Source organism: Canis aureus, chromosome X (assembly GCF_053574225.1).
Source record: "Canis aureus isolate CA01 chromosome X, VMU_Caureus_v.1.0, whole genome shotgun sequence".
NCBI classification, from domain to species: Eukaryota; Metazoa; Chordata; class Mammalia; order Carnivora; family Canidae; genus Canis; species Canis aureus.
Window position 1 is genome coordinate 85,618,099 of NC_135649.1, and position 25,034 is coordinate 85,643,132.

Sequence of the window (25,034 nt, forward strand, 5' to 3'; positions counted from 1 at the left end):
TTTTCAAATAAAGATTTAACAAGTGTAATAAAATTTTATATTGATAAAAATAGGGGGGAAATGCAAATGACTATTCTCTAGAACTGCATGTGTAATGCTTTCATAGTGTTTATCAGTCAACAGCCAAAATATATATAATTACAATACAGAGAACTTTCTAAACATAATCAAATTGGAGAAGCATTACTCAAAAACATCAACACATATCTAAACAAGTAAATTATTTAAATAACATTCCTCTTTTTTGGCATAAAGATGATGCCAACCAACCTATCCTAGGAAGGGCATTTAGAAATATGTCCAGTTTTGATTTAAAAAGTTGATTGCAAACCATCCTGCATTTTCTAGTTCTTCACATATGATTGTCGCTAGCTCATAAAGATCACTGATTAACGGTCTTCTAAGATGAAAAGCAATCCAACTTATTCTAGCTGGAAGAGAATAGTCAAACAAAGTTTGTATCCAGAATTCATCACCCATTTATAAATGACAGTCATGGGAAAAGTATTCTCCCTGGGGGACCCCTGGGTGGCTCAGCGGTTTAGTGCCTGCCTTCGGCCCAGGGTATGATCCTGGAGTCCCAGGATCTAGTCCCACATCGGGCTACTGGCGTGGAGCCTGCTTCTCCCTCTGCCTGTGTCTGTGTCTGTGTCTGTGTCTCTGTCTCTCTCTCTCTCATGAATAAATAAATAAAATCTTAAAAAAAAAAAAAGGATATTCTCCCTATACTGCTGGATGTGAACAAGGAAACCTGTATATCACTAAATACCACCACAAAGGGAACTACTCTTAATATGAAGTCTGTAGAAGATAGCAGAGGAAACAAATAAATGGAAGTAGTTGGATACTTCTAGACCTCAAACTAGGCCTAGTACACAACTCCCCTATGAACTTCCAGTTATGGGAGGCAATTAATCTGCTTATTAGGTAAGCTAGAATCAGGTCTTTGCTTTTGTGCCTAAAAACATCCTAACCAACACAAGTCTGGGTCCCTAACAATTTTGTGCATTCACCATATTAAATCTGGACTGCCCTTTTAATGATGTCCTAGAATTCCAACAACCTTGGAAGGCATGTTTCCAATAACCTAATGATATATATTACATGACTTCATAAAATTCCCATTTTAGAATTGGGAGGAGCCCTTAAAGAGATCGTATGACATCCTCCAAAGTAAGTGAAACAGGAGGTACAAGAAGCCTATATGACTATCACCTGGGAGAAATGGCATCGTACTACTGTATGGTGAACCAAGAAATAAGTATGAACCTTCAAAATCAAAGTCAAAAAACTAAATGCTCCAAAGTGCAAGCACAGATTTGTAAATGAGACATTCCTTCCATGAGCATTTGTTACCTTTCCAATTCTACTTTACCCCATTAGGCCTAGCATCCTATTTTAAGAAAAGATCTCAACATATTTTATGATTCCTAATCCAAATAAATCGTTACAACTCTAAATACCAGAGTCTCTTTAGTGAAATCCTTTTAACCAAAGCAAAGTCATCATTTTGAACCTCTAAGTCAGTTACATATCCATGAAAAAGAATTCCTAATCCACTGTAACAAGACTTTTCTAAAGTCCTTAACGGAGAATAAGGGAAATCATTTGTTTGGATATCCTCATAATGCTTAAAACCTTTTTCACAATGCCTGTAGCATATATCTTACTGGTCTTCACGTTGTGATCCCTGAGTTCTCTATTGGTTCTTCATCCCACAAGGAAATCTTTTTAACATTACTTCAGGCAAGACTGTATTTTCTTTTGCCACTTAAAGAATGGTGTGCCCAAACATATTAATATCTACTCTCTACAAACCAATTTCCAAAGTTCAGATCTTTTTAATCATGGGAACCAACTGCATTTATGAACAGACTTCAAATTATTTTTTTCATAATTTTGAGTTTTATTTTATTTTTAAATAAGCCCATTTAGGCTTTTTAGACTAAAAAAATAAAAATATAATTTAAAAGATTATTAAACTGGCAAAGTACTAACAGGAAAGGTGGGTCTAAAAAAATGCAAAAGATAACAATGAAAAGCAAGTTAAATTTAACTATTATAACAACTTAAGTGTTCTGTAATCTTTCTCACACAATCTCCTTTATTTTGCCCTTTACCTCAGGAAAACAGAAGAGGAAACAAACAAGGAAATTATCAAGGATAAAAGAATCACCTATACAGATGCGAGAGGGCACTACACATAGTCATTTGTCCTTTAACTTCATATTCATGCTCTACAATTTTTCATATGTGAAAATCATAAAATTAAATAACAATGGTAATATTCAGTAATGATAGAATATTCAAAAATCCCCAAAATTTAAGGAAATAGGCAGTTTTATCACTCTACTAGTGCTATAAATTAGTAACTTTTGTAGCATAATTTAGCACTGTCAAAAGTTTTAATATAGTTAACCTTTGCACAACACAGTGGAAAATTCACACATAACTTTAAACTCCCCAAAAACTTCCCTAATAGCTTACTGTTGACCTAAAACCTTACCATAACAAAAACAGTTGATTAACATATATTTTGTATATTACATGTATTATATACTGTATTCTTATAAAGTAAGCTAGAGAAAATAAAATCTTAGGAGAAAATACATTTACAGTACTATAGTGTGTTTACTGAAAAAATTCCACATATAAGTGGACCTTTGCAGTTCGAACCCATGCTGTTCATGGATCAACGGTGTGTGTATATATGTACTTTTTGCTCAGTAAGCCTACCACATTAAGATATTCCTTCTAAAAACATAAATATGGATGTGTACAAAGCTTTAACTACAAGGATAGACAATATAGTGATTATGTCAGTACCAAAAAAAGATAGAAATAGTCTACACATCCAATAAAGAATTCTTCTACCTATAAAATAGATACTACACAGGAAATTGAAATTTACAAAGTGAGTTTCTCAGATGGAGAAATTAACATGATACACTAGGTTAAAGAAAGTTACAGAGTTTAATTCAATTTCAAATGTTGAAAATTTATTGTAATAGAAAAGTCTCTAAAGATTTGCATCAAAAATCTTTAAAAACAAGTGGCTCTTGATGGTAAAATACCACTGGGTCATTAATGCATTTATATAATGTTTCTTAAGTATTGAGCGGCTAGCACCAAGCTAGATACAATGAAATAGAGATGTGAACAAACACATGGCTCCTGCTCTCAGGCTGTTTACCTTTTATGGTTATATATCTTCTAATATTTTTCTTTAAACAGTGAACATATTATTCATACAAATGTTAAAATAAGTGTACTTATGATAACCTGGGAGATGGTTAACATTATCAAAAGAGGGCCCCCAGGAAGGTAACAGGATATAGTAGGAAAAGCAGCAGTTTTAGGTAAATCTGCATTCTCACCACTTCATAAGAGACTGGGACATTAAGTCATTTTTTTTTCATTTTCTTTTATTTTTTTTTCTATCATGATAAGTGTACTCTTTAATTCCCATCACCTATTTCACCTATCTCTCCCTCCCCACCCACCTCCCCTCTGGTAACCATCAGTTTGTTCTCTATAGTTGAAGAGTCTGTTTCTTCGTTAGCCTCTCTCTTTTTTGTTCCCTGTGCTCATTTGTTTCTTAAATTCCATACAGGAGCGAAATCATATGGTATTTGTCTTTCTCTCACTGACTTATTTTGCTCAGCATTATACTCCTTAGTTCTAACCATGTTGTTGCAAATGACAGGATTTCATTGTTTTTCATGGATGGATAATAGTCTATTGTATATACATATCACACATTTATCCATTCATCTATTGATGAACACTCAGGCTGCTTCCATAGTTTAGCTATTGTACATAATGTTGCAATAAACATGGGGATGCACGTATTCCTCTGAATTAGTGTTTTTGTATTTTGGGAGTAAATACCCAGTGTGCAATTGCTGGATGATAGAGTAGTTCTTTTTTTTTTTTTTTTTTATTTGACAGAGAGCACAAGTAGACAGAGAAGCAGGCAGAGGGAGAAGGAGATACAGGCTCCCCGCTGAGCAGGGAGCCCAATGTGGGGCTTGATTCCAGGACCCCGGGATTATGACCTGAGCTGAAGGCAGATGTTTAACCTATTGAGCCACCCAAGCACCACTATTTCTAACTTCTTAAGGAACCTCCATACTGTTTTCTGGGGTCACTGCACCAGTCTGCAGTCCCACCAACAATGTACGAGGATTCCTTTTTCTCCACCATCTTCACCAACACATTATTTTTTGTGTTGTTTGATTTTGGACATTCTGACGGTGTGAGGTGATATTTCATTGTAGTTCTGATTTACATTTCCCTGATGATGAAGAGACATCAAGGCATTTAATTCAAGTTAATTCCTTATAGGTCACAAGCAGCCTAAAGAGTTTTTCAGTCAAAGAGTAAGGTGTAACTGAAGAATAGAAAGAGAAGTCCACAGCCGTATTATAATTGTTTAGAATTAAATAAAGAGCGGTTTCTTTCTAGAGAAATACAGTGAGGGAGTAAAGACAGTTAAGAACGATATATAGGTATCAGGTACCAGCATGCTTGGAAGTATGGCTTTGAGTTAAGATTGTCAAAACAAGAGAAAGAAGGTGTGCCTGATGACAAGTCCATATATGCAGCATAGGATGAAAAAAAATAACGATGTAGATTAAAGGTGATAAGACTTGCCAGAAATAAGGGAGCCTTCTTCAGAGTTAGATGTGATGGAAATGCAAGGAAGGAAAGGATTTACAATTCAGTCTATACTCTTGATATTAGACTAGGTACTAACTGCAGGCAAAACTCAGCATTTCTCTTTCTCTTTTCATCCCTAGCCCAATGTGTAACACTGCAGGTTAGCTGCTAGTGGAGGAGTCTATGGGTATGGAAGGAAAAGGAAAGAAAGAAAAGCATGTCCTTCTTTGATATTCTTTGAATATGTCAGTTGCACTGACTGCCATCTTTAGGCCAGAAGAGGCTGTGGTTGACTAAAGTAATTAAGTCAACAGATTTCTTTATTTTATTCTGTTCTCTGAGGCTAGACTAAAAAGTTATATTTATATCCAGGGATAAATGATATCTCAGAGAACTTATATTAACTTTCATTTTATATAAATGAATGATGTACTCAGCTCACTAGCACCTTGCTGCCTTCTCAAATCTTGATCACCTAAAACACATCTTTTCTCTTTTATGTAGCATTAACATATATACATGCTAACATTTGAGAAACACTGTGAATCACATCCATCTCTCTTCCCATGTCCCCTCTCTTCCACACATTTGCAAAGATTTAATACTACAGGATTTAAGCAAACTTGGAAAAGCAAAGAAACAAATAATCCTTTTACTGCACCTTCACTGAGGCCTTCAAGCCAAATTAATGCACATACTGAAATCTCAGCTTTACTACTACTTCTTAGTCATTACTAAATTAATATACCCAGGGCATGGGGGGGGGGGGGGGCGCAGTCAGTTAAGCATCTGACTCTTGGTTTCAGGTCAGGATCTCAGGGTCATGGGATCAATCCCCCACATAAGGCTTCATGCTCAGCACAGAGTCGGCTGGAGAGTCTCTCCCTCTCCCCTTGCTCCTCTCCCTACTCACTCTTACTCTTGCTCTCTAAAATAAATAAATAAAATCTTAAAAAAAAAACCTAGTCCTCAAGGTCTTTAGTATCTCACTTTTGGCTTACCACAAGAGACAAAGTACACGTCCTCCTTGTGTTCCTTCAACGTGCTCTGCTCCAGCTCTGTGATTCTAGAAGCTACTAGAACTTGTGCTTATTGCCTAGATATAGGCTTCTGACAACCTGGACTATGGTCACTATATTGCTTTCTTGGATGCTTCTCAATTTTCTAATTCTAGGCCATGAGTGAACTGAACAAAAGTGATTCTCAAATTGCAATGGAAGGAGTGGAGGTACTGGTGACTTTATATATCAAGCAGTTTGAAAACCACTGAATACATTCAAATGAAATTATACGAAGAAATAGGGGGCATTGATTGTGAATGTAATGCCAATGCATTTAATAATCACCTTGAATGTAACAGGTTTTCAGAGTGATTTGTAATATTCATTCTATCAATATTATATGGATGTATAGGTCAGTATTTTGGATTTTTATTTCATTTTATTTTATTATCTCAACACAAATTTGCACTGTATAGCAAAAATATATGTTATGCAAACTTCCCAATGACTCTCTTTCTGAAAGGAGTTTTAAACAAAGAGTACACTCTTAAAAGAATCACAACCTTTAGGGGCGCCCAGGTGGCTTGGTCAGTTAAGTGCCTGACTTGTGATTTCTGCTCAGGTCATGATCTCATGAATCATGGGATCCAGCCCAGGGTCACATAGGGCTCCACACTCAGTGGGCAGTCTGCTTGAGATTCTCATTGTCCCTCTCCCTCTGCCCCTCCCCCCACGCATACACACGCATGCATGCCTGCATGCTCGCTGGCTCTCTCAAATCTTTAAAGTTAAAAAAAAAAAATCACAATCTTCAGTTCTAATAGCTACAACAATAAAGAGCAGAACCATGAAAGGATCGAGATAAATAAATAAGGGGGGGATAATTTTTGAAGAAGCCAAACTTAAGATCTATTACTGGAAAAGATGCATTCTATGTTCTCATACATTAATACATCTTAGGATGGAGTAATGTCATTGCACCCACGAGAGACAAAGAGAAGACAGATAGCTCACCAACTGACAGAAGACTTCTTCACATTAGCAACTCTTGCTGTGAGTTGCTAGCCAGCTGTAACCCCTGAGTAACTACGACCAAAATTAACTTTGTCCAAAAGTGACAGACAATGCAACAAAATGACAAATTACTTAAAGGATGGAGGAAAGGGAGAGAAATCGATTACTGGCAGGAATTTCAGAGAAAACTTCTAGCTCCCCACAAACATAAACTACTTTTGATTTTCAGGGTTTCCAAGTTAATATCAAGAATGAGTAATTACTGAATCTCCTTCAACTATTTTGCTTTAGGAACTCTTACTATCTTCCAAGTCTCTTACACCTTATAATTTCTATCTTTTTATAATTTTGATGTGGGGATCCCTGGGTGGCACAGCGGTTTAGCGCCTGCCTTTGGCCCAGGGCGCGATCCTGGAGACCCGGGTTCGAATCCCACATCGGGCTCCCTGCATGGAGCCTGCTTCTCCCTCTGCCTATGTCTCTGCCTCTCTCTCTCTCTCTGTGTGACTATCATGAATAAATAAATAAAATCTTTAAAAAAAATAATAATAATTTTGATGTGTACTCTGAGGTAATTTGCTACTAAATTTTCTAAGTAACTAACTTAGTGATTATAGTTACCTATAATTTGCCACACACATTTACAGATACTTAGATATAATTTCTTTTATATTGCTCCTAAGGTCCATCACATATATTTGCAAGAATATATATGCTTGTCCTTCAGAGTACAGGGTTCTGTGTCTCACTGTTTTCCAACCCAAAGAAGAGAAATCATCACCCTATCTCCATCTATGGCTTAAGGCAATCTAACAGCTCCATCAGCTGTTTGGTTCAGCAAAGGTTAATGGGTTAGCTTTGGGGTTAGGAATGGCAAGGAGGTATGGCAGACACTGTGAAAAACTATTCAAATCTCACTTCAAATCTCACTTCAATATTTTCCAATATTCCAGTACTGCAGGCAGACAGCCTCTGGTAGTGAGCTGCCTCAGGTGCAGAGCCACCTTGCCCAAGGCCACACTCCCTTACAGGCTGGCCCATATCCAGCATCAAAAGGGTGGAGTATAAAGGCCTGGTCATCTTGGCCCAACTTGGGATAGCTATGAAGGACCATTCTAGCTCCAAGGCTCCCCATGGAGTTGGCCAACACTGTCACAGCTTAATTTCTCACCTCTGTCTAATCCTCCCTCTTCTCCAATCCAATCTTTTGTCCCCTACCTTCTATAGGTGCTGATCCTAAAGGCATTTCTTACTATATATCCTGTATGCTGAATCATGATCCCTCCAGAGGAATCCAACCTACAAATAGGCCAAGTGCACTGAGGCTTCATTTTCCTACAATCCTCTAACCAATTACTTGTTAAGGATAAATTCCTAGAAGTCAAATGACCAAATCAATTGATAGAAAAGTTTATAAAACTCTTCAAACATATTACAAACCAGAAAGGCTTAAGAAAACTGTTTTGGAAAATCTTTTTTTCCTTCTGCTTCAAATTCACCTGACAGGACAGAAAATATTTTTTAATGAATAAATCCATAACTGTAATGATAATCAAAGTATACCATCTGCAGACCAGAAATTTTTAGGAATTCCTGTAAGGCAGGAAGCAAGATAAGAGCAGAATAACAAATAAGGACAAAAAAATACAGTCCAAAATGTACACAAAAGAGATTCTACCATTTCCTGCTGTGAAAGTAGCAGCAGTTTTTCACAAGAAACCCCAATCTCAGAATATTTCACACAAAAAAGAGGACTCAGGACTGTAATTTAAGAACTGTCTTCAGAATAACAGAGCCAATAAGTCCCCCACATACATACATACATATATATATATACCTGAGCAATTTACTCACATGTTCATTGAGTGGTTTTATGTTTACTCCCTAAAAAATTACAGTTTATAATCTGTTCTACAAAATTAAATGTCTATTTGGCTAGGGCTAGAGGTTCATCTTGCACCGGGTTCCAAAAAGAGAAGGCGAAAGCAGCCTAAGGTAACAAATGTCTCCATAAACTAGTGGTGGTGATGACTTAATTAGTATGTAAAAAGGAATTTTTTTTATAACTTGGAAACATGGTCAATAAAGACTCAAGGAGGAATAAAAAAAAAAAAATCAAGGAAAGAAAAGCCATCAGCTTGAAATACTAAAATATACTAATAAACATATATATATATGTTTAAACATGTATGTGTATGTGCATATATATGTATGTATATATATATATATACATCCATTCTCACACATATACGTCCTTCTCACCTTGCTCTTCTTCCTATTACAAATAATTGATCTACTGCCTAGCTATCAATGACCAGTTCATCTACAGGACAGTAAATGGGTCTCAGAGCACCTCTTTTCAAGGACTTAAATCCTTAATAGTTCCTGTTCTCCGTTCCCATCTTATTAGATTACTCCTGCCAGCTAGTTTGCCACATGCCCCCCACTTTATCTCCAAAAGAAAAGAAAGAAAAGAAAAGCTCCAAAACAAATATCCCTAGACTCATTACCCTTAGAGACATTTTATAAATGGAAAATATAGCTAAGTTCTTAGGTTAATAAGGTTTTAAAGGCTACCATATATATAATGTGTGTGTGCATACATATATATACATATGTATAGGTGTGTGTATATATATATATATATATACTATCTATATGCTCTCCAACATGCAGCATTAAAAAATTATATTATACAGAATTTCTGCATATTTTTTTGTAAAACAGTTTCCTTTAGATGAGTTATCAGTCTAAACTGAAATACCTAATAGATTGTTAAATAATTATTAATACCTATTATCATGAAGGTATTTTGCTAAGTACTAACTAGTTTCACAAATCAATCCCCAAACCCCTTTATCTCGTTTTTCAGATTAGAAGACCAAAGCTCAGGGGTATACACATAATATGTTAATGATAATGACGCAGTAAATAGAGATGAGCTGAGAAATAAACTTAACTTCAAACCCCATGTATTACACCTGTCTCAAATACAAATTGCATTTTCACTAGGAAAGTGTTCATTTAACCTAATACAAAAGTGGCATTATAAAACATCAACGTTAAACAGCAACAATCCTTCACTCCAGCCCTGAAACCTGCCAGTTGTTGTTCTGCCCACTAAACACATTTGTAGAAAACAAGCATACTATATTTATCTGTTCCACATTCAGATGTTTACTATCATCAGAAGGTTTAAACGTTCTTGTTTATAAGGAGACAATTTTTCTTTGCTATGAGTTTTGCCTTTGGTATTGGGGGAGTGGGTGGTGTCTGTGGTTGCTTTTTCTTCCTAAGTGAGTAATAGTCTGCATCAGCAGCTTGGTACTATAAAAGGGACACAACTTGAGGGACTGACTTCAGTTATTTAACTCATTTCTTACAGGAAAAACATTTCAAATGAATAAAAAATTTGTTTTCTCCAATGCTCAAGCTCATTATATAATCATCTCTCTGTACTGCTTACCTTTAGATTAGATTAGATTAGATTTTTATTCAAGTATTTTTTAGGTAAAACAAAAGTTTTACCACCAGGACAAAGAAGAGAAATACTGAGTCTCTGTTACTTCTCCAAAGTGTCAATCCATGGTTCACTTTCTTTTTTTTTTTTTTTTTTTTTTAAGATTTTATTTATTTACTCATGAGAGACACAGAGAGAGAGAAAGAGACACACAGAGAGAAGAAGCAGCAGGCTCCACACAGGGAGCCTGATGCGGGACTCGATCCCAGGACCCCAGGATCATGCCCTGGGCCGAAGGCAGGGGCTAAACCATTGAGCCACCCAGGGATCCCCTCTTTTTTAGAAGATTTATGTTTGTTTGTTTGTTAGAGAGAGAGCGCGTGCATGAGCGAGGGGGAGAGGCAAAGGGAGAAGCAGGCTCCCCGCTGAGCAGACTCCATCCCAGGACCTGGGATTATATAGTGAGCTGAAGGCAGACACTTAACCAACTGAGCCACCCACATGCCCCCAATGGCTCACTTTCTACTATGAGAGAGCCTCTAAAGGGCGGGATTTTTTTGCAAGATAGAAAGGACAAAACGGTAGTGCACATGTAGGTGGCTCTCAGTTAAACTGGTCAACTTACTGATGATTTATGTAGAGTTAAGTGAACTTTTCATATTTCTATCTATCCCATTTTTCTTCCTCATTGGTTAGCATGTTCACAAGCTTACAATTTCTTAAAAATAAAAATGGTAGTATCTTTAGTAGACTATGAATAATTATAATTACTTTAAAATATATATATATAAATCAAATAGTAATTAACAAGGGAAAAAATTACCTTTTGGATAATCTTCCAATAAGAGGTTGAAGTGACCTAATTGACAAAAGAAATCAGACTCCACTTTTCCTTCAGCTTTTAAGATTAGAGATTCGTAGCAGCGAACAGCCTAGAAATAAAAAATACAAACATTTAAGAAAAAAAATGAAACCCTAAAATGTATTTCCTTCCTGAAGTAATACATATATCCTGTATTCAATCACCCAAGAAATCAATATATTTCACTTCTACCTCGGACATAGTCAATGCAGCATTCTTTAGATACCTAAGAATTTATTAGAAGAGCCATAACCACTAGTTATGGCATAAGTGCTTTTCCTATCTATAAAATAGAAATACTTTCCAAATAATGAGCATTTTGATAACTTTATTCATAAGCTTCACACTTAAATTATTACAGTGGTCCTTGTTGATATAAACAAATTATATCCATCTTTCCCACAGACAGAAAGAACTTTACTCAATTATAGGAGAACTCAGAGAATCTCCAGAGTAATAATAATAGCTACCATTTATAATGAACAACTTTTTGTCATAACCTCTATCCATTTAAACTACCACCAACTGCCTTACAAATGTCTTCTCATGATATCCTTTTTTTTTTCATGATATCCTTTAAACCCACTCTAACTCTTGTCTTCATTTTACCCTCACTCAAATACATATATATGTATTACTTTCACTATTTCTTCCCCAAATAAAAAAATAACATACTATTTTAAGGATATTACTCTTTTTTTTTTGTGATCCCAGAGACTGCAAGAGAAAATGAACAATGGAAAGAACAGACTTCTGGAGTCCTGACAAATTCCAATTGTCATTAGCTATATACAGGAGACCCCAGGAAACTTATCCTCTCTACCTCACAGTTTTAATAACACTTAGAGAGCTAACAAAAGGATTCAAATCAGAAAACTTCTTTAAGTGTTTATCACAGTGCTTAGCATTCCATAGGTACTTAATAATTGTTTCTTTACTTTATACTTTATCCTTAGATAACTAAAAATCTCTCTTACAAGATTGTTTCAAGCTTACCAATAGTTTTATCAAAATTCCCCTGCTAATGATTTACTCTACAATGTTCTTATAATGTGTCCTGGAGTCACTAAATCAAGAAATGTGTATGATTTCTCAAATCTCAGGTTTGAGAGATTTCCAGATTTGGTATCCACAAAGAAAGGAACTAGAATAGCTTGTTACCAAAAAATCCTTTTCGCCACTATTTCAAGAGCATTTGATGGGATAAGAAAATGTGATGTGGGTGGAACAAAGTACCCACTTAAAATGTTTTGATTTTTCCTCTCCTGTAAAATATAGGGCCTTTGATGGGAGTTTCAAAATGTATATCCTAAAATTTACCTATGCAAAGAACATACCTAAATACTCATTAAGTTTGGAGACGTTATTACAATAAACAAGGCAAATTCTGGGATGACTCTACTACCCTTAAAGCCTAACATTATTTCTTACTTCACTCTTAGCTATCTACATGTGCATATGTACCAAATCACAATCATGAAAAACTAATCATTCTGCTTCTCTATAATTAAAAGAGTGAATGCTACACTGAAGTGTCAGAAATTACTATAATGAAATTTCAAGATCCTCTTTATTTAAGGCATATATAATCCTATCTGGCAGATGCTTAAGAATACAAAAATGCAATTTATTTCAATACTTTTTAATATCAGAGAAATTCACAAAACTATTGGGCCACAGTATAACAATTCCTAATTTTACATTAAATGAGTGATATTAAAGCTATTAATGGCACCATATAGAAAACACTCATTAAAATAGTTATCTTTTTTTCTTAAACTCTTAGTAGGTTACTTAGAAACTTTTCCTATCCTTCCCTGACAATTTCTTACTGCTGATCAGCATTAATTTATAAGCAAATATGGTTTCATAGTGAAAAAAGATTCAAGATATAAACATAAAGAAATTAATTTAATGACCTAAGCAAAAAGATGGCAGCACTCTTACTTCCATTTTTTCACCATATATTGATTCCACTACTGTGGATCATTTACTGCCTTATCTTCTACTTCCCATAAAACAAAGGAACACATATAAAATGAATACTACACATAACTCAGATTGTCATAAAGCATAACACCAGGTAAAAACAAGAACGGGCAAATTTTAAATTAGCCTACCCATATACTCAGGCTTCATTAAGAAATTCATAATAATTTCCAACAAACTATAATTTCCACCAATTAATGTTGGTGGTCAAAGATGATGCTGACAGAGTCAAACATCAAATGGGATGAGATGAACAAAAAATTAGAATAAGTTTCCAAGTGTTTTGTGTCACCATTTTATAGTCAAACTTCATTAATTTATTTGAAGTGTTTGAGGTAAATGCTGATATTAAATACAGCAAATACAATTTTTAAAGAGCATTAAAGGAAAATAAATAACAAGGTAATTTCCAATACTCCTAACTCATACAATAATCTAGAATGAAACAGTATTTTTATAATATAATAACATTTTTAGTCAAAAGACTATAAACATAAAAGATAAATAGTTTAGATTTAGAACAAAGTTTAGGTAAACTTCTACAAAGCAAAAATATTTCCTGTTAAAATGGTTACTTTTATATTCTTACTTTTTATTTGAAATGTGCACAAGTAAAATCATCTCCATACGTGTACACACATGCAGAGGGAAAAAAGGGACTAAAATATAAAACAAATGTTAAAAATGGAAAGTCATATAGAAACTATTTTGTTTTAATTTCTCTGTATTTTCTAGCTTTTTCATAATTAACCAATAATATTTCTATTCTTATAAAAATCATCAAAGAATTATTATGCTTTCCTCTGGGAGTCACCCTACCTTAATGTAAGGATAGTCAGAAATCTGCATGAAAATCATGCATGTCTAGAATAACATCATTCAATAGAACACTTTCTACAATAATAATATTCTATAATCTGTGTTGTCCAATATGCTACCCACTAGACACACATGGCCACTGAGCACTTGAAACATGGCTAGCAGAAGTCAACAACTGAATTTTTAAATTATTTCATTTGACTTTTTATTTTTTTATTAAAGATTTTATTCATCCACTCATGATAGAGAGAGAGAGAGAGAGGAAGAGACACAGGCAGAGGGAGAAGCAAGCTCCATGCCCGGAGCCCAACACGAGAGACTTGATTCCAGGACTCCAGGATTGCGCCCTGGGCCAAAGGCAGGCGCCAAACCGCTGAGCCACCCAGGGATCCCCTGAATTTTTATTTCTATTTACATAGACACATGCTAATGGACAGTGTAGAGCTAGGTATTTTTTAAAACTTAAAAATAATTGAATATTTGATCCATATGCTAAATTATTAGGAAAGCAAAATTTCTCATGTTTATAAATGAAAAGCCTATAAATATAATGAAGTATCTTGCACTGGGGATGAACAATACTTTTCACAAAAAGCACTGTTACATCCTATGGTTGTTTATCGTTAGCAACTTACTCATCCCTAATCCTTACTGCCAATTGGAAAAAACAATGAGAATGAAAATAAAGTCAATCGTTAAATACTAAAATCAAAGGAGAGTAAACTAAGATCCTCCCAGCTAGGTAGAGAACCTCAGTGTCTTCCTCCCATTACAGTACCATTTTCCACAATGTTAGATATAATTTATGCTCTAGACCTGCTTTATTTTTATTATTTGAAACATCAGTTATCCCAGAACAGGGATATTATCATTACCTTCTATTTCTAAACCTTGACTGGTGACATTTAGAGCTCATGAACACAGACATACAACTAATTTACTTTTTTAATATTAACATTATAAATGCTAAGCATTACAATCTTGTATGATGAACTTGGTCAGGGCCTAGCTAAAAGAGGATACTTGTTAATATTTTAGAATTGTTCAATCTAGGCAACTTTTAAACAAATCATTTTTCTTCCAATTTGAAAGATTAGCTAAAGTAGTTGGGACATACAAATGGTAGAGAAAATCCATGTAGATGATTTCAAATGAACCAAAACTTTTAGGCCGAATATAATAAAGACAAGCATGCAGTCCTGTCCCTAATTCCTAAAAGCCAGCCACAGATATGCAAGATAGTTCAGCAGCCAGCTGACTACTTACAAAAAGATTAAGGGATTTAAGCAGACTACAGGTCAACAAGTCATCCATGAAATATGGCTACTAAAAAAAGTATTCATGACCCAAATTAATAAATCACATTATACAAATCAACACCAATAATCAGCTCACCAAGGTCTTCTCTGACCAGATCTCTAGCATTAACGCCAGTTCTGAGTGCCATATTTTAACAGGTGGTAACTTACAGAGGACAACAATTTTGGTGAAGGTTGGAGAAACTATTGTATGAAAATTATTTTACCAAAGTTTTAACTGAGGAGAATCATCAGGGATGCTAAAACTTTACTCAAAAATTTTAAAAGTTGTCTCTTCAGAAATCAAAGTAATTGCACTTTGGGTAGCTCCAAACATCGGACCAATGAATGGGTATAACTTATAAGCAAGTTTAATTCAGTTCAATCAGAAAAGAGGAAAACTTAAATATGTCAAAAACTACATGGGCCATCAGCTCCTATTATTGCAAAGAATTAAAGCATAAATTACTAAGCTATCTTAATGGAAGTTAGAAAAAAGACTTCTTACTTTGCATATAATTCTGAGTTGTATATATTTTTTTTAAGATTTCTTGGGCTTCTATGATATAAGCATACAAATATTATATATAATACAAACCCACACACAAACACATATAAGTGAGTGCATCTCTCCTGACTTAATTCCACGATTAGCTTATTTGCTTTGAATTTCCATAACAAATTTCTAAATAAATTCAGTATCCCGACCTGCTCCCTTCGAACTCTAAAACTGTTTGCATTCTTAAAGCTGATATCCCTCCCAGTAATATGTCTCATAAATAATGACGATTCCTGCTCTTTCCAAACACTCAGCAATGTCTTTGTCTGGTTGCTTTTCAAACTACCTCAAGTCTAAATCATTTTTTGAAATTTCAACTCACCACATTTCTTTAATGAAGGAAGTGTTACACACTTAAGATGATAATCTTAAGGATTACTGATTCTTAATGGCATATCTATTCCTGAGCTTATATATCAGACTTCCATACTTCTTTTGTTTACTGTTTTTGAAAAGTTAAAATGTACACATCACCAATTCTAAAGAGTATATAGTAAAAACTCTGTCTCCTAATACTAACCCCAGCTACCCAGTTGCCTCTCCCAGAAGCAAGAATCATTAAAAATCTTCTACTATATTCAAGATTACTTTGTGGAGATGCAAGCAGATGTGTTTTTTCCACTTTAGTATGAATATTTACACATTTATATAAACATTGTTTTGCAACTTGCTTCAGATTCTAGGTGTCCCTGACATCCTTTCTCTTCTCTTTCTCTGTTAATAGAACCCCTAAGTTTAATTATACATATGTTTTTACGAATAAATACTGGGAACCCCAGCCATCCTTGCAGGTGTAGTCTGATAAGATTAAATTCTGGCCAATGGCATACAAAGAAAGGACATACTCTGCTTCAACCTCTCCTCCCCCTAGCTGGAATCATCTAGATGGTGGAAGCCAAAGCTGAGTATGGAACATAGGAAAACAGAAGCCTAAGTTTTTAGAACAGTGGAATTCCAGAGCAGCCTAGAACTGTCTCTAAGAATTATTTTATCTAACAAATAAATGAGTATGCAGCCCTCTTTCCTCATCTTAAAAAACAAAACCAAAAAATAAAAATAAAAAACAAAAACTTAAAAAAAAAAAAAAAAACCTTCCCAGCCACCTAATGAAATTATCATTAACACATACAAAAAGAATGAAGGAGGGACCCCTGGTCAACTGTTCCAACTCTAGATCTCAGCTCAGGTCTTGATCTCAGGGTTGTGAGTTCAAGTACCATGTTGGGGTCAACACTGGGCATGGAGCCTACATTTAAAAAAAAAAAAAAAAAGGATGGAGGAAAAAACAATCTAGTTAACGCTACCCACACTTAACATTTTAGAGAAGATACAGGAACTTAAACATCTGTTACTCTACCCTATTTCCCTCTCTCCAATTTTTACCATCCTTTGCATCACAATACAGTGTAACAAAATTTAACCTTATCAGTCTTGCTTTGGCCAGCAGGATTTCTCCACCTCTGGACCTACTACCACTCTTCATTCAGTGGATGTGCTGGATGCTAATGAGTAAATAGTATCATGCAAGATACCATCTCGGTACCTTACATATCATTCTTTTCAAACTATTAAAAATACTTTGCTATTGTAAAATATTCTTACAGAACTACACTACTGAAATCAAAACTAGATAATTTAGTAAGTGTTGGTAGCTTTTATTTGAACCCTTGATATATGTACCAGACATTAGTCTAAGCACTTTACATGTATTTATTCATTTAGTCCTCACAATTTCACTATGAAACAGAAACTACTTCACAGAAAACTGAGCCATAAAGAAAGCAAATCCTGTGTCAAAGGTCAAAGTTAACAACTAAAGCGAGGTTGGATTCAAACAGTATCGGAGGTTCCAGAAGTTCAGGTCCTATCTAGGGACGCAAAAGTCATTTCCAATAGAAGACCCCATAAGCAACTCTCTTTTACACTCCTACAAACTAGCTCCCTCTACACCAAGCAGAAAAGCATTATGATCACCACTTCCTGTTCCTGTCATCCCACGGAAAAACTTAGCCTTTACAGTTCTGTACCAAATTTTCCTACCTTAATTTTAAAATCATATAAAAAGCAACAATAATTCAAAAAAAATTACACACAAAACCCAAACAAAACACCAAGTTCTCATATTAAAAGCCACCTGTGGTACAAAAACACTACTGCTTATATATATATATATCACAAAACACTACTGTTCATATATATATATTATATATATCTATATATACTAATATACTATATATATACTATATACCATATACTATAATATATATATGAACAGTATATTATATATATATATACATACTATATATATAAATATACCAGTTTAGACAACGTGTGGAAAACATATGGAAAATGTTATATGGTTTCACCGTACTTGTTTGTATCTTTCGCATTATATCTCTCTAGTTTACCTAGTGTTGTTATTGCTCTCTTCAGTATATTTGGCAAAGAAAGGCCAAATACAGCTGCAACAAAGCACAATAGGCTGTACTGTTTAAACTGCCAACAAGTTGCTGGATTACTCCTAAGTCTAAAACCTTTATTGTTTATGCAAGCAGCCAAACAAGTTAATGAATTCTACGTTAGCATGTGTACACACATGTATCTCCCACCACCACCACCACCACCCTGGGCCAACATTAAATTTTATTTTTTTAAGATTTTATTTATTTATTCATGACAGAGAGGGAGAAAGAGAGGGAGAGAGAGGGAGGGAGGGAGGGGCAGAGACACATGCAGAGGGAGAGGGAGAGAAGCAGGCTCCATACAGGGAGCCCTAAGCAGACTGACAGGGATCACACCCTGGGCCGAAGACGGCGCCAAACAGCTGGGCCACCGGGGCTGCCCCCAACATTAAATTTTAAAGAAGCTGTTGTGTCAAAACACCTATCTTATTTTACAAATAATTTTTTCTATGTCATACTAAATTTAACACCATGCAGATGGGGTGCAATCAAGTTATTTATAAATATAAAGCCTCATTCAAATAAAGCATGTGTATTAAGTCTTGAATAATCTTTAAAATGATGTATATTTAAAATTTGAAGGTAAGGAAAGTATGAGGTAGAATTTCAGCAGTCATTTCTGTGAATAAAGCCCAGAGTAATCCTGTGATTTCCCATATAAAGCAGTAGGCATTACAGTTTACATTCTGCCTTATTTGCTTGCTACTCCACAGGGTCTATTATTATTTATCTAGAGGAAGAAAGAGGCAATCTTACATGCAGTCACTCTCCCTGTCATTTCAGCTATACACATTTAATTGATATTTCCAAAAATATACAAATAGAAAAAAAAAAAAAACAGCTACAACAAAATTAAGTAGGCCAAATTTGCATAAAGGTAAAAAAAAAAAAAAACCTGTATCTATTATGCCTGCTATAACCTGGATACTTGCTATAACATCTACAGTTCAAGTTAACATCTTTGGCAGTAAAGTATGCATTCACTTATTTTATACACATTTGTCAAATAATCAAAAATGCATAAAGAAAGAAAGCCCAAGCACTCCATTGGGGGAAGGAGAGGGGAGACATTACATTTATCAGCGTGAGCTCCACTGAAAATCATCTGCTTTGAATTCTACAACTTCTAATATGTAGTAGGCATTTAAGATTTATCTACTAAATAAATGAACAACCCTAAAACTAGAGAAACTGCAAATAGTAAAAGCCTCTCCTCCAAAGATAGCACTTTAAAAGAAACACAAAAACACTTTTAAAAAAACCAATTTTTAATCAGTCTGAGTATACCATTCCAGACTTTTCTCTATACATGTAATACAAATATTGTTTGTAAAACTGCATACAAAGATTTGTACTATTTCTTCCATTCAATATATTACCAGCCTACCATGTCAAAACATATAGATCTACATCAAAATTAACATCTCATAGTATTTTACTGAACAGCTAAACCACAATTTGCTTCTACTGAAGAGTAACCAGTTGTTAACCAAGTTCTTACTATTATTACCAAATGAACATAATTTGGCCAATTTATAGTTCTTTAGGATAAATTCCTCACAGACAGCACAATTTAAGCTCTGATAATCCCACTAGCAAAGCTGAACCAATGTAATCTTCTACCAACAGTGCTCATTTTCAGTTCTTGGATTACTTTTTTCCAAATATTTACTAGCTAAGTGTATTACTTCTTTCATAACTATCAACCTGTTCACAGATTGTGTCCATTTCTTGATTGGATTATGAACAGATTTTCCTGAATTATTTGCCAGGTGCTGTTTATATACAAAAGACTTATTCATATAATGTTACTTCAGAATATCTCTTCCCAGTTTCATCTGTCTATGAATTCTTCAAGTTTTTTTTAATATTTTATTTATTTATGAGACACAGAGAGAGAGAGGCAGAGACACAGGCAGAGGGAGAAGCAGGCTTCCTGCAAAGAGCCCAAATGTGGGACTTGAGCCCAGAATCCGGGATCACAACCTGAGTCGAAGACAGACACTCAACCGCTGAGCCACCCAGGCGGCCTCTGTCCCTTCACCAAGTTTTTGATGTAAAAGGTTCTCTAGGGCAGCTCCGGTGGCTCAGCGGTTTAGGGCCACCTTCGGTCCAGAGCATGATCCTGAAGACCTGGGATCAAGTTCCACGTCAGGCTCCCCGCTTGGAGCCTGCTTCTCCCTTTGCCTGTGTCTCTGCCTCCCTCTCTCTCTCTCTCTGTCTCTCATGAATAAATAAAATCTTAAAAAAAATAAAAATAAATAAATAAAAGGTTCTCTATTTTCTCAAAACCAACCACCACTTCCTTTACAGTATAAATGTTAGGCTCAAAATTAGAAAATCCCCAGCACCCCTGACATTCACCAATATTTTCTTCTATTGTCAAGAAAGAACCTAACTACATTTTTCTTTGCTGTGTAACTTTGGACTGGCCCAGCAAAATTACAGGATCTGTAATTCCCTCCCTTATCAAACTAAAAAACTTAATATACTCACACAGCTCTGTTTCTGAGATTCATATTCTACACTGAACACTTTCTAACATGTGCACTGGGAATGGGGTAACAGGACTGCTCAAAGAAAGGTAGCCTCAGCCTCTGGGGCTGCCAGGCAAAAATCAGCCACGGTGCCAAGGGCAGCCACAACCTCTGAGCCAGAGCTATTCACTGTTTACATACCATCACCAATCTTAAGCAACTTCAATCTCAATTTTTTGGTCATTAGTACAAACTTTTTCCATGTATGCCATAAAATAAAAAGGTTAGGCTTCAAGCAGCCTGGACACAACCACTGTGCTGAAAATTTAAAAATGCTGGACTAAACCAAAAGAAAAAGGACATTAGACTTCTGTATCTACACATACAGAAACCTATCCCAGAAAGATTAAAGACCTAAATGTAAAGCACAAACCTATCTAAATCTTTAAGAAGAAAACAGCAAAATGTCTTCAAAATCAGCATAGCTTAGGAACACTTTAAAAACAGACCCAAAAATGCAAGTCATGAAAAAAAGGTTAAAAGATTAATTCAATGACATCAACGTTTGGGACTTTAGTTTATAAAACACACACACATACACACGTAGAAGTATAAAGGCAAGTCACAAACTGGGAAAATACACTTTTCAACGTACATAGTGAGAAAGCATTCACATTCAGAATATATGAAACTCCTAAGAGTCAGTAACACTCAAAAACTTACTAAGGAAAATTTGGTCTGCCACTGTGATCTACAAACTGGAAGAATGAGCAATAAAGCAAAAGACCATCAAATTATTTGCTGATTGATAAAGATTAAGGAACAGTTGTATTACCCACTCCTTAGATATTTCACAAGGATTCCTGTCTATTAAACCACTAAAAAGGGATCCCTGAGTGGTGCAGCGGTTTGGCGCCTGCCTTTGGCCCAGGGCGCGATCCTGGAGACCCGGGATCGAATCCCATGTCGGGCTCCCGGTGCATCGAGCCTGCTTCTCCCTCTGCCTGTGTCTCTGCCTCTCTCTCTCTCTCTGTGACTATCATAAATAAATAAAAATTTTAAAAAAATAAATAAATAAACCACTAAAAAATAACCCTGCTCCAGCCTATCTAACTATAAATTCTTCCAATATGACTTGAAAGGTTTTTAACTCAGGAAACGAAAGAATAAAAGTAATAAAGTATCATGCAAATTCAGTATCTCCTATTATTAGTGACTCTTTTAACAATCTGTTCCACTAATTTAAAAGAGTTCATCTACGCTGGGACACCTGCACCCCGATGTTTATAGCAGCAATGTCCACAATAGCCAAACTGTGGAAGGAGCCTCGGTGTCCATCGAAAGATGAATGGATAAAGAAGCTGTGGTCTATGTATACAATGGAATATTCCTCAGCCATTAGACACAACGAATACCCACCATTTGCTTCGACGTGGATGGAACTGGAGGGCATTATGCTGAGTGAAGTAAGTCAATCAGAGAAGGACAAACATTATATGTTCTCATTCATTTGGGGAATATAAATAATAGTGAAAGGGAATATAAGGGAAGGGAGAAGAAATGTGTGGGAAGTATCAGAAAGGGAGACAGAACATAAAGACTCCTAACTCTGGGAAACGAACTAGGGGTGGTGGAAGGGGAGGAGGGCGGGGGGTGGGGGTGAATGGGTGACGGGCACTGAGGGGGGCACTTGACGGGATGAGCACTGGGTGTTATTCTGTATGTTGGTAAATTGAACACCAATAAAAATAAATAAAATAAAAATAAATTTATTATTAAAAAAAGATGTTTATGCAGGGAGATGAGGATTGAGAGACAATGTAGAAAATAAAATGAGTTATTAGAATGAAAAAAATAAGAGTCCATCTGAAAAACCAGTCTTAAAGCATACTGTAGCAAAAATCTGTATTCAAAAGGAAACTGCCTTAATATTCATTTAAAATATGAAAATTGACCATCCAAAACACCATTTCAACTTAGTTTAAGTCTCTTTATAAGTTCATGTTTAAATTTCTATTTGAAATCGGTGAAATAAATTATGAACCCATCAATCTGAGGAGAAACCTTAAATTTGGTTTTTCTATACAAGACATACATTTGAATTTCTAGAATGACATATTAATTGATATTTCAATCTTTCATTCTATAAGGATTTTTGAGGTTTAAATCTCTTAGAGGTCTTTGGACTTCTGCTTGCAGACAAGATGCAATGAAAAGGACCAAATTTACTCCTGGATGAAATAACCAAAAACAAGAGAAAATGTGTGAAACAAATGTTTTCAAACGTTGGATATCTGAGAATGCATGACAGTAATCTTTGAGAAAGGGAAAACAAAGGATGCAAGCCCTAAAACTACCTCAAGCCTACTGCCTAGAAAAGACTTTTTTTTAGGCTGTAGCATGGGCATAGGAAATTTTCTTGCCTGAATCAACGCAAACAGCATCTTTACAATTACTGAAAGGAAAATAAATTCATCAACTTACAATTCTATACTCAACAAAACCATCTTTCAAAAAAAGGTAAAAGTACACTTTTCCAGATATGCGAAAATTGAAAGAATTCAACCAGTAGACCTATAGTCTAAGAATTTTTTTTTTAATTCTCAGGCAGGAGGTAAGTTATAACCAGATGAAAATCTTAATGCAGAACACAGAATAAAGACCATCGGAAATGGTAACTGCATGGACAATTACAAAAGACATTTTTCTTATTTTTTTAATGTCTCCTTAAAACACAACTGACCCAAAAAATCTAGGGGGAGGTGGGAGAGCCTATCACTAATAAGCAAGTTTAAGAAAGTTACACCAATATACAAAAAATAAATTGTATTTCTATACCATAACAATGAATAATAAGAAACCAAAATTTAAAAATATCATTTATAATAGCTCCAAAAATACAAACTCTTAACTAAGTACATGTAGTAGATTCCGTTTATGCTGAAAACTATAACACCAATGAAAAATTCAAAGACCCAAATAAATACGGAGATACTGTGTTCATGAATCAGAAGATTCATTAGTGTTAAAATAACTCTCCCCAGGGATCCCTGGGTGGCTCAGCGGTTTGGCGCCTGCTTTTGGCCCAGGGTGCAATCCTGGAGTCCTGGGATTGAGTCCCACGTCGGGCTCCGGCATGGAGCCTGCTTCTCCCTCTGCCTGTGTCTCTGCCTCTCTCTCTATCATGAATAAATAAATAAAATCTTAAAAAAAAAAAAACTCTCCCCAAACTAATTTACAGATTTAATACAATTCCAATCAAAATCCTAGCAGAATATTTCTGTAGATACAGATGAAGTGGTCATAAAACTTAAATGTAAAAACAAAGAAACTAGAATAGAATATTTCTGGAAAGGAATGAAGTTGAAGGACTCCTATGACTCAATTTTCAGACCCACTATAAGGTTACAGAATCAATTAAAACCATGAGATATCACTACATACCTATTTGAATAAGTAAAAAAAATTCCCAACTTCAGTGAGATATAACTGACATATAAACACTGTATTAAAGTTTATGGCTTATAACAGGATGATTTGATTATGTATAGACTGTGAAATGATTGCCATAATAAGGTTAGCAAATCCAACACCTCGTATAGTTATATGTGTGGTGAGAACATCTCAGATCTACTCACTAAGCAGCTCTCAAGAATACAATACAGTATTGTTAACTAAAATCACTAAGCTACTTTAGATACCCCCATTTAAAGAGGAGGTTTGTACCTTTTGACCAACAACTCCCCTGGCAAACACCAATCTGCTTCTATGAGTTCTACTGTTTTAGATTCTACATACAGTTATAGCAAGATCATACAATACTTGTCTTTTCCCTTTTTGACATAATTCATTAGCATAATACCATCAAGGTTCATTAAGTTTTTTTAAATGGGACAATACCAAGTGTTAATGAGGATGCAAAACAACTGGAACTCTTATGCTAGTGAGAATGCAAAATGGTACAGTCACTTCAAAACACAATTTGACAATTAAAAGTATTAAGTTAATTATACATCTATCACGTATCCAGCAATCTCAGTCATATTTACCCTAAAGAAGTGAAAAATTATATTCATACCAAAACCTATGCTTATATAGCAGCTTTATTCATAACCAGTGAAAACTGGAAACAATTCAAATATCCTTCAACAGGTAAATGGATAAACTACGGTATATCTATACAATGGAATTCTATATATCAATATAAAGGAATGAACTACTGATATAGCATGGATGAATCTTGAAGGTATTCTACGGAGTTAAAAGCAGCCAGTCTCAGAAGACAACACAGTGTATATATTTGTCAAAATTCATCAAACACCAGGCAGCCCGGGTGGCTCAGCGGTTTAGCACCGCCTTCAGCCCAGGGCCTGATCCTGGAGACCGGGTTTGGAGTCCCACGAGGGGCTTCCTGCATGGAGCCTGCTTCTC

At 35.2% G+C, this 25,034-nt stretch overlaps 1 protein-coding gene across 7 annotated transcripts in view; it reads right to left on the bottom strand.

Annotated features, from left to right (window-relative positions):
* The window catches only part of KDM6A (lysine demethylase 6A), a 213,089-nt gene that overhangs the window by 136,406 nt on the left and 51,649 nt on the right, over nt 1-25,034 (bottom strand). For all 7 annotated transcript variants that reach the window (XM_077888741.1, XM_077888743.1, XM_077888744.1 and 4 more), the window contains exon 3: nt 10,961-11,069. In XM_077888741.1, the coding sequence (XP_077744867.1) occupies nt 10,961-11,069 (109 nt within the window). The remainder of the gene's footprint in view (nt 1-10,960; nt 11,070-25,034) is intronic.